General features: G+C 40.1%; 1 protein-coding gene across 1 annotated transcript; it reads right to left on the bottom strand.

Moving 5' to 3' along the window:
* Positions 1–183: 183 nt before the first annotated feature.
* Positions 184–9,661, bottom strand: LOC140896980 (aurora kinase C). The gene is made up of 8 exons (XM_073309210.1): positions 9,611–9,661; positions 8,664–8,826; positions 7,331–7,388; positions 6,354–6,545; positions 4,590–4,728; positions 3,965–4,113; positions 2,496–2,670; positions 184–535 (listed from the first exon to the last, which is right to left on the bottom strand). Exons 1-8 carry the CDS (start codon positions 9,659–9,661, stop codon positions 344–346), a joined length of 1,119 nt encoding a protein of 372 aa, XP_073165311.1. The 3' UTR covers positions 184–343.
* Positions 9,662–11,391: the final 1,730 nt, after the last annotated feature.

The following is an 11,391-nucleotide window of genomic DNA, read 5'->3' as shown; positions in this document are numbered from 1 at the left end:
TCTCAGGGGTGTTACAGAAGCAGCAGATTTAAGGGGGGGGGGCACAATGAGGAAATTAAGTTTATACAAAAAGCAAACTACTACGGTTTGTGGCAGCCCCTGCTTTATTTCTAAAAGTGAATAAACCCCTCTTCGTTTAAATATTACATTATATATTACATATATTTTCCCACCACCTCTCAACATCCAGCTTTAAGACCTACACTACTGCTTTCTCTTTCTAGAGTCACTGGAAGCGTTCTCCCTTAGTGTCTAATACTTCCCCCTCCTGTTCGTTCCTGTAAACTGAATCCTAATCAGATTTTTAAAAAAAATCCAGCCATCTCCAAAAAAGCACAAGTAGTCAATATTCCAGAGTGAGAGTTTCTTCAGCTGCTTTATAAACTGGTGGGAAAATCCTCCTTGAATTCTTCTTAACCCATGGATGTTTTATTATTTCTTTGAGAGAGAGCCTCAAAGAAGGAGTGCGCTTAAGTGTTTTTGAAATAAGGTCCTTGGCACCATCAGGCACCCATGTGGGAAATGCGAATTTAACCTTGAAATAAAAAAATAGAGACAATATTAGTTCCACAAGGTAACAGCAGTATGATGCAAGTACAATGGATAGTATAATATCACCTAGGAGCCTCAGTCATGGACCAGGACCCCCATCAACATGATAGACTGTGGGCTCAGCACACCAGCCACCTAGCTGTCAAGTTTTTTGTAGTCTTCACAGCTACAAGAAGTACTGCTTAAAAAGGTAATGAAAGATGTAACAGTATTACCAAAGCCAGGTAATTCCATGATAGTAAACTAGTGTCTTCAAAAAGACTATAAGAATGCAAAACTGTTGACAGTTATTAGAATTTGGAATTCTGGTAAATCTGATAGTGTAGAGTTGGGTTATAATGACTACAGCTGAATTTCAGTGCAAAGTAAGATTCTTTGTGTGCTCCAGAATTATATTGTAACATCTCCTATACCAGATCATTGTCACAGCAGCCACAGAATAGATCTAATCACAAGAACTTTATCTGATATACTTTTAACCCTGATTAATGTGCAAAATAAGATAAATGTTTCTGGCATAATACACTCCCCATTATCTGCGATACAGCGTGCACATTAGAGTCACAGTCAAGGACACTAGCTGATAGTGTTCACTGGAATAAATTGGTTGGCTGCTGAATTTTAAAGAGACATTTTGTACTAAGCAGCGTGGAAGACAGCTAGAATTAATGAAGGAGAGTAACCTTCATTGAATAAGGCCAGTATTAGAACCAACTGGTACATTTTGTATCTGTATCCCTAGTCTTCAATATATTTATCTACATTTGTTCATCCCCCTCCTCCACTGTGTCAATTTTGCAGATAGAAACTGAAATTACAGCCTCAGTCTTGATCACAATGGCAAATCAATGGCAAAACTTCGGTAGATTGTGTGGGTACAAGACAAGGCCCCAAATCTATATTCAAGATGACCCACTGTTTCAAATTAGGTAGTTTACATCTTGTCACCACTTTTCACCCCAAACTGCGTACAAAAAGGAGCAGCTGTCTGAAACACATCCAACACTAATTTAGATTTAACAGTTTTGCCATATGTATTGCCAGTTGAAGTGCCACAGTATGGGCTATTTTTAGCAACGAGGTAGCACAGTTGATGAATGCTTCAGTAAAAGGGAGTGCTTCACACTACTATTCAAGGACTCTGGTTGATTTCAGAATGAGTCCATGTGTTCTGAAGGCATCTTTAGTCAACAGTGCCCAACTACAGCCTTTGAAGAGGGAAATGGTAAGGGCAAGGAAAAGTAACTAGGACTTTCTTGTAATAAACAACGTTATTCTGACATTGTTCTGAAGATTTTAACTGGGAATGTCAGGGCTCCTAATGAATACTGAGATGGTATCAAACAAGATGCCCAGTTCTCTGTAATGCACTCTGACAGTCCTTTAACCAGTCAAGTTTGATGCCAACAAAATCAAAACCCAAGCAGTGTCCGATTCTAAAGAAGAGAATTTATTGGCCTGGTTATCAGTGATGCTGACAGTTTTGGGCTCCTACTCTAATCTTTTATATGATTAGTTTAGTGGTAGGCTTGCCAGAATGTTTGTTTTTTAATGTAAGTCAATGATAAATATCAAATGTTTAAGCTTTTTTCCATTTTTATCAGTTTAAATTTTCACAGTTGCAGAAAATTATGGGGATCAGACAATTATTTAATGACAGATTCAAAAAGTTAAAGCTTTATAACCATTAAAACACAAGTTGTCAACATCAAAATATACAAAGTAAATATCCTTAAAACAAAAAGTTCTCAAGCAGCATTTGTCTTACTTTGCCTCTCATCATCAATGAAGCTATTATTTCATTGGTTTGTGCGTACCATGAAATCAGCTTTCACTGATTTAAAAAAAAAAGCCCTTCAGAGCCTAATTTGTTTGTCTGTGGGAGAAGGTTTTCTTTGCTCTCAAAACCAAGTAACCTTTTCCATGGATTTAGGAAAGCATACCTCTGCAATTCTTTTGTATGTTTCATTGCGGGTGGGTGCTTCAAATGGTGCATACCCCACAAGACACTCAAAACACAGAACACCAACACACCAGACATCAACATTTTCATCATGAGTTCTCCCATCGATCATTTCTGGGGCAAGGTAATCTGTTGTGCCACAAAATGTTGTCCTCCTATTTAAAAAACAAATCACCAGTCATTTTGTTGCATTAAAATAAGGCAGAGTAAATTTATCAATAACTGATTTACTACAAAAAGAAAAGGAGTACTTGTGGCACCTTAGAGGCTAACAAATTTATTTGAGCATAAGCTTTCGTGAGCTACAGCTCACTTCATCGGATGCATCCGATGTGCATCCAATGAAGCGAGCTGTAGCTCACGAAAGCTTATGCTCAAATACATTTGTTAGCCTCTAAGGTGCCACAAGTACTCCTTTTCTTTTTGCGAATACAGACTAATATGGCTGCTACTCTGAAACCTGATTTACTACACACATCCACACCCAATTTATTAGAACTTTAGGGGCCAGATTTGGACCCACTAGAATCTGAGCTGTTTTGAAAATCTTTCCCTCGGTAGGATGTCATCTTTGTGGCCTAGGTGTGGGGAAAGCAGATTAGCTTCTGTCTCAATCCTAGGAAATGCTTTAATTACCCAACAACTTTGACCCATTTAACCCAATTAACTTTGACCAATTAAGGCCCAAACTTTAAAAATTGTGTATGCAAGCTGGGTGACTCCGTGCATACAATTTCTTAAGTTTCACTCTAAAGGAGTAGTTCTGATTGGCTTCAGGAGTTATGTCTAGTCCCCAGAGATCTAAATGAGGTCAAACAGAAGCTACATGAGGGGTTAGGCTGAAGAGTCAAAAACATCCTCTGAGTGCTTCATGAAAGACAAGAGGGACTTGTATGGGCCCATGACAGTAATATTTGAGACTATATTCTGTGTCGCAAGAATCTTAGAAAAAAATAAAGATTCTAATATCTAAGGAAAGCCATATGCAATATTTTGCTTTCTTTCCTCAAAGTGCCAGTCAAGGTGTAGAGATAGCCAGCCTTGAAGGAAAGCTTCTCTGAACTGTTGGTCCTGGGGCTGCTGACAGACCTTCTCTTATGTTGTCTGAAGGACTGCATAGTGGAAGCAAAGCAGGGCACAAGGAGTATACTTTTCATGCCTTTGTGGAGGCTTGAGGATTCATTTCAGTGTTCAAGACCTTCACACAAGCTTGAACCAATCCTGCTCCTCCTTGCTCACCATCAGTGGTGTCACAATCCAATGATTGTCCACAGTTCATTTCTTTGGAGACAATTATGTGGCATCAGTGAATCAAGATGAGAGGATTAGGATATTAGACAGATTTTACCAAAATGTTGTCAGTGGAGGAGCTGGAAATACAGGACAGTCGAATAGAGACTGAGTCCATATAGGAGTGGTCTTACAACTGAAAAAAAGAGTCAGACTCACCTGAGTGATGGAGCATGCACGGACCAGCCAAAGTCCGCTAACTTCAGTTCCCCTTTAAGTCCTAGCAGGAGGTTTTCAGGCTTGATATCTCGGTGGATCACTTTCTGAGCATGGCAGTATATCAGAGCATCAGATATTTCTTCTACATACTGCAGAATGTGCCACACCCAAGATAATTATACAGTCAAACACAGTTTATGTAGTGGTTTTCTATAGGAAATACGATTTAGCCATTTAGTAAGTTAAATACAAACCTTATTGTGGCTCAGCAGTGAGTGATTTGGTTTGATATTTACCATGTTTGTTTTGATATTGCTTGTAAGAGTTGCTTAGAAAGCTAATGGTAGTATTACATAAAACCAGGGATGGATGTACTGAACCTTTGAGGATTAGAAAGAAGCCTTGCCACATCTTGGCAATTCCTGGCTCTATCCAGGAACTGGAACATTTGGCAGTCACACGAGACACTCTGTGAGCAAGTTATTTCCAACTAGTTTTACTTAAGCAAGAAGATTTGTTCTGCATACAAACCCAGCGTATGTCTACAGTGCATACATTATTATAGTTTCAAGATGAGCTTCCATTCCCCTTCACAAAACATAAGCAGCATCAACACTTTACTCACGGTGGCAGTTCTTGTCTCCTCAAAACGCTCATGTTTTTGCAATTCTTTGTATAGCTCCCCTCCTGGAGCATATTCCAACATCAGGTAGATCCGTGTTCTGTCATGAAAGTAGTTATAAAATCTCAAAATATTTGGATGCCTAAAAAAGCCAGAAAGGTCATGTTTGGTAGCTGAAAGTCAAACAAGTACCACAACACCGAAGCCAAATGTTAAGGTAGCTTCTTGATTCCAACCACCACATTCCTATTCAGTTGGATCAGGAGTGTTATGAAAGCTTGCACATGTGGGAAAATAATAATCCCATGGTTTAGTTGGTCTAGTGGTGAATTAAATGGATCAGGTATGTACAAACCAGGCACAATACATTACAAACAGAAGGATATAGGACAACTGGACTTAAGTAGCACTGGCTGCTGACTTAACAGGAGTAGAAGCCATGTTGTAGAAATGGTGCTTGTTATTTTAGAGGTCTAGGGGAGAAAGGCTAAAGCATTCCCCCGAGGGTTAGTGGGATGGATTTGGAGCTGCTGTGACAATTTATGAATGCTGTATGTGACCTGGCTTTTGGCATGTTTACTGCACTGAGTTTATTTGATAATAAGATTGTCAGGATATGCAAGAAGCCAGGACAATTGCCCAGATAACAGACTTTCAGCAAGCACCCAGGAATATGGACTTTAATGTTACTACTCACACTTTTTTTAAGCTATCTGAACTGATTTAACTAGGCTCAGAAAACAAACACAGAAGAACAATAAGACTTGGGGCTGGATAGAGTCACTAAAGAGGGGGAGGGTGAAGCCAGGTTCCAGAAGTGGAGTGTCTGGGATATTAGACCTGAGTACGGTCTCTGCTAAGGGACAGCAAGCCTTTAAGGCAAGACAGATATGTAGGTAACCCTTTTATTGCTTTAACAAATTTTTGTCTTATGCTTTGTTCATGCTGTTAAGATTAAACTCTTTCCACTAGTCACAAGCTCCCAAGGGGAAGAACTGCAGGTATCCAAACCTACTTGGGCTTTTTGGGGTGAGCACAGACAATACACAGGGTACTGTCGCCTCAGAGTTGGTGGGAGAAGGGCACAAGGCTGAACACCTGAGGGGGTGCATTTGGCTCAGAGGTGCAGTTAGCCTTGTAACTGTGATAGTCAGGAATTAGGTCAGTCAGAAGCATGTGGAGATTGGTACAACTGAACCATGTTAGAAATCAAGACAGCAAGCTCAGCATCTCAGCTTTCCCAATGAGATCCTCTTTAGTTCGAAACTGAACAGTGATCAGAATTAGGTCTCTCCAGAGTCTAGCCTGAAGCAGACAACTGGAAAAGGCCAGGGAACAATTTTTTTGGGAGGGGGGTTGGAGGCCCACCAGCAGCACACCATTTCGTTTGGTGTATATTTCTTAGATAATAGCAATGATCAATGTAGTTTGTAGGGATAGATCTCAGAGCTATTTTCTTCACCCATATGACAAACTAATGAGGGCACTCTCTACCTTCTTTCCCACCTCTCAAGTTCACCAATTCAGGCTAAGTTGTTTTGAAGTAAGGTAATCATGTTTTCTACTTCTGTGTATCACCAAGAAGGCAACCCAGAAGACTGGATCCAGTTTGTCGAGCTTGCCACTCGGGTGGTCTAGGATGAACGGCAGTCTGGCTTATGCTGAAGTGGAGGGTGCAAAAACTAAGTCAGCCAGGGATACCAGCATTCCTCAGACTGTAAATCCCACTGCATGGTTATTTTATTTACTTTCAGCACAGCTGCTTACCTGAGATGACTCAAAATTTCTATTTCTCTTCGGAGCTGGTGCTCCAGTTGTGATTTCTCCAGGGCAGACTTGAAGATGACTTTTAGGGCTAGGATGAAGTGGGTATTCTGTTCACGAGCCAAATAAACGGTTCCAAATCGACCTTTCCCAAGTGGCCGCCCAATTTCAAAGTCATCAATGCACCACATTTTCCTGCATGCAGTATAAGAGTCAGTATTAGAGCTATAACATTAGTAATTCCCAGTAAATGGAGAAATATCAGACAAATTCAATCTTGCTGTAAAGCAGATGTCACTGCATCTGCTTAACCATATCATGAGGGGGTCAGTATATTTCAACATGTTTAAGTTTTCTGTTTACTACATTTAGATATTCAATAGCATACAAGTGAATGGGTAGACAAAAAGTTATTGAAGACAGTCAACTTTCCCCAGTGTAAGCCCTCCATGCTAAAATAGTAGGACTATTTTAAATAGTCCTACTATTTTAGCAAAGTAAATGTGTATAAATAAAGCCTTGGTAGACTCAATTCTAACCTCCAAGTTACTTGAAAAAAATAGGGCTCAGGTTATCAGGGTCATACATGCACCTATATGTTCAGTTGTGCTTAATTTGCACATGCAAATGGAGAACTGGATACTTGCCTGCCCATGTATGCTCACCTGCCATGCTTATCTGCCATGATTTCACATGTAAGCGTCTGCACTTTTGCATATGCACATTGCTGGAAAATCTAGGCCTTAAATACTATTCTCTACAATGTAAGATATACAGAGTTCTAAATATCTTGGGGGAAAGGCCCTTTAAATATCCATATCTTTTAAACCCAACTCAGGAAATCTGCAAGACAGTTCTTACACAGTAAAAAAGCTAGTAGTTCCATAGTATCTAGAGGTTTGGGATGATCTGGAGACTTCTACAGCAAACAATATTAATGCTCCAGAAGCAGCAAATGGAGATATTTTCTGAATAGTTACCTTGGCAGCTGAGAAACAGAGGCACATTTGGTGTCCATTTCTGAACCATCTTCCTCATCTGTAAAACAAATACATCAGCTTTGGAACAGAAATTGTGTCTTTTTATGCTGTAGCTTGTAGAGTGGATCTGAGAGCTTTTGGATGGATGAATGGGGGAGGAAGTCTTCACTGAATAGGAATTCTACCGTGAAAACAGACAGCCCTAGGAACGTTTGGACATAGTGTTAATGTGAGACATCGTGTCACCCATTAATTGTGGTGGCAATAAAGTGCAATTTAAAATAATAGGATGAAGATGGAAGGGTGGGTGAGTGATGACCAGAGCCCAGAGTTAAAACAGTGATTGCTATCTCATGATGGAAGGGGACTGAAGAAACTGGCATGCCCAGGCAACTCTTGCATCCTTGAATAGGAAGATCATCACTGAAACTACCAGCATGTTTAACATAAAAGTCAAGGGGGAATCTCAGACTGTCCTTAAAGGAAAACTGCACCTAATTTTATTAATCAGTCTAAATGTGTCTGGAGCACAATAAGCATCAATTGTCTCTGGGCCAATTTCTGCCCCTTGGTACATGGAGCTCCAGTTGACTAGGAATAAACACACCATTAAAAAAAAGTTTCACAGTCTCATTTTTATCTTTGTAGAAGGTCCTGTGTCTTTTGTACCATTAAATACTGAGAGTTCTTTTTAAGGCTGAACTGCCCTTTACATATTATTGACATTTGTATTGTTTCTGCATTTCTTTATAAATTAAGAGACCATGAACTGGGAAGCAACACTTCTTTGCTCAGGAACCCATTGAAATGCAGTTATTGACAGGATGCAGCCTGTCCCTGCCTGGTTTGTTGGAGCTCAGCTAGGCTACTTTTGACCAGGTGAAAAAACACCCCTATTTCAGTTACTTCTGCTGTTATCACCCGGCTTACAGGTTTGTTTGTTTGTTTTTAAAGCAATGAAAGCATCTCACAAGCTTCTTGGTACACATAAACTCCTTAACAGTGGAAGTTATGGGACTAGTGCCTACATTGGAAGCTTTCAGAGCCAGTCAAGTCTCAACCAGATTTTTAATGGAAAGCATGAATCAGGAGTAGAGAATCTTATTTCACCCTCACCCCACCAAAGTCGTCACTGGTCAAATAACTGCTGGATTACTCCTTGCCCAATTTCAACTCCACTACTTTGCCTTTATATTTTTTGAAGTTATGGTTGAAACTGTAAGCAGTTCTTTGGCAAGTGGGAGACCCCTTCAGGATGTCTGGGAACTGGAAAATTCCCATCTCCACGTAACCTGTGGGATGGGTCCAGCTATGGTTTGAATGAGTAACATACCCTTAGATTCTGATCCTGCTTTGGTTTTCCTTAGGATATTCTTGATTGTTGGAGAAGACGGCCCCTTGCAGGAAAACACTGAAATGCAGGAACTACTCATATGTTTTCTCATGTTCTTCTGGTGCACATCTGAGCTGCTTATAGTCATTGGCTTTGGAGACAACTTTAACAGTGAAAATCCAAGAGACAAGAAAACTATGAGGTTAGATTATAAATTCTTTGGGGCAGGGACATCTTTTTGTTCTGTGTCTGTACAGCCCCTTATCACCAATGGGCCCTGGTTAGCGGGTACGGCTTCTCAGCCCTATCACAATACAAGTAATTATAATAAAAAAAATTAGGCTATACTATACATAAATAAATGTGCACTGTATCACTCAAGAGTCTTGAGGTGTCAGCTTTCAATGTTGTGTCTATTGATCTGTACTGAAAACAACAGGCCAATTTATCATCTGATGATTGTTCAGTGGCCAATAGAATGAGTGGTCTCAGTACCAAATGGACAACTATCCAGCCTCTCAGAAGCCACCATCATAATTTGCACCATTATCAGCAGCAGTCATAGCTTGCATCAGTCTGAACTACTGTTGATGGTCCCCTAATATCAGCATTAAGGCTCATTGACAGGCTGATTCTTTTTTGTGCCTCAATAGAGGACTTCAATCTCTAGTGCTTTTAGACTGGCATTTTGTCACCAATGATAAATTCACTCAGAACTCTAGCCTAGCCTAGGGAACAGTGTAAGGTTGATAATGGCTTAGGTCTCATGTGATAATGCAGTCAATTAGTAGTTCAATAAAAATGGTAGCTTTTTCTTTAGTGTTGCACAAGAAAACAAGCATGATGCATACTACTGCAAGCAGTCAAACAAAGAGGCAGGATCTTAACACAAATGCTAACCTAACGCCAGTGAATGGCCTCCCAGCCCATATGCCACAACGACCTACCTTTTTGCCACCTCTGATGTGGCATGTAGCTTCAGTCTCTTTGCTTTCCATGGGGTAATTACGTGCTTAAAGAAAAGGATACCAGGGAGAAAGAATCATAGTGTCATAGCACTGAATATTATGGCACAAATAGATACTTGCTATGCGAATAGAGGCTCAGCTAGCTGAGAGATAAAAACCTCCACATTGCAAGACTTACACAGGAAGAGCTGGGGCCAGTTTGAGCAAATCCAGGGCAGCCTGAAGTTGGCACTTTAGAGACTGAAATCAAGAATTTACATTTGTTAAACTGAGTTAGTCAATAGTCACTCCCAGCCTCCCCCACACCTTGATGTGCCCGCTGTCCACTGCTCTCTTCAGCTGGCAGTTCTCCATTGCCCCTCTGATTTAAATGCCTGCCACAGCCCAACTCCCACTCTAACATCTCACTTTCAGGAAGTTTCCTATTAGCATGGGTGTAAGAGGATGAAATGAGAATTCTTTGGCCTCCATACTGTTCTCAGGAGTGGTTACTGATTTGGGGTGCCTAATTTTAGAATAGCCCCAATTTTTCAGCACCCTCCCTCTGAAAATCAGGCCCTTTTAAAGTGTGTCAAGCTGGGTACCTATAATCACATTGAAATCTTAGCTATCCTTTGTAAGCTGCTATGTTCCTCCACTAGTCATTGTGAGCATGTAGAGATTTTATCCAATCACTTACACCTGGTAAGATAGTTAGACCAGATCTCATTTAATCAGGCACACATGTTTCACAAGAGCTAAGGCTTTAACAAGAAAATAGGCACAATAGTCACACATAAACCTGCTCTAACAAGCAGTTTATAGGTATCAAACAGACCAAAGCTTGGCCGGAAACTAAGCTGCACTTCTGTAGTTTTAGGTAGAGAAGTTATCATTTAAGAACATTTTGTAAGGCATTAAAACCCTCTAAATGAGTATTTTAGGTTTCATTAACATATGTACTAAGAGAATACTGTGTTTCATTTCCAATACAATAGCAAGATATACCTATATTAAAACATGGATGCCCACAATTAAAGGGTTTTTGTGTTCCAGGAGCCTTGATAACTTTCTAATGAAATCAGCTAAAGTAAAATAAATAGATCAGATTGGCAGCACTCCAATAAGGCTACAAATCTAGAGGTATGCCTGGATCTCAGGTCTGACCTTCAGTAGGTTCTACTCCATAGCCACTCCCACCAGCTAGCATTAGAAACACAAATTAGTTCTAAAAGCTCCCTTTATATAGAAGGCCAGGGTCATCTGACACCCCTTAGGCCTTAAAGTCAGACTCCCCACATCTGATTTCTAAAATGTGAAACTGAGGCACAGAGGGAAGCAGTAACTTGCCCAGGGTCACACAGTAAGTCAATCACAGAGCCAGAAAAAGGATCCAGAACTTGTTCCAGGCTTGTGCCTAATGTTAATATAATATAGTTAGATTTAGAAATGAGCCAAGGAATGAACAACGCTTTAGGAAAGATTTGCTTTGATTACAGAGCAATAAATTACAGATCTTTACACACATGCTTTGAATCAACGCACAACTTAATACACTATATAAACCTAAATAAAGGAAGAGAAATTCCTTTTCTGATGAATGAATTAATGTTTTGCAAAGCGCTTTGGGAATCAATGTGACAGGTTAAGAGCTATTGTATTACTCATTATATTAGCAATGGACACAAACCACAAACACAAACCCTAAACTCCTGAATCTTAGCATCTCAAAGAAATCATAGTGTCATAGCGGTGAACATTATGGGGTAGGGTTAGGGTTG

The sequence above is a fragment of the Lepidochelys kempii genome, chromosome 13 (genome assembly GCF_965140285.1).
Source record: "Lepidochelys kempii isolate rLepKem1 chromosome 13, rLepKem1.hap1, whole genome shotgun sequence".
Lineage (NCBI taxonomy): Eukaryota > Metazoa > Chordata > Testudines > Cheloniidae > Lepidochelys > Lepidochelys kempii.
Note: the sequence above shows the minus strand (reverse complement) of the source record. Positions and strands in the feature narration are given on the sequence as shown.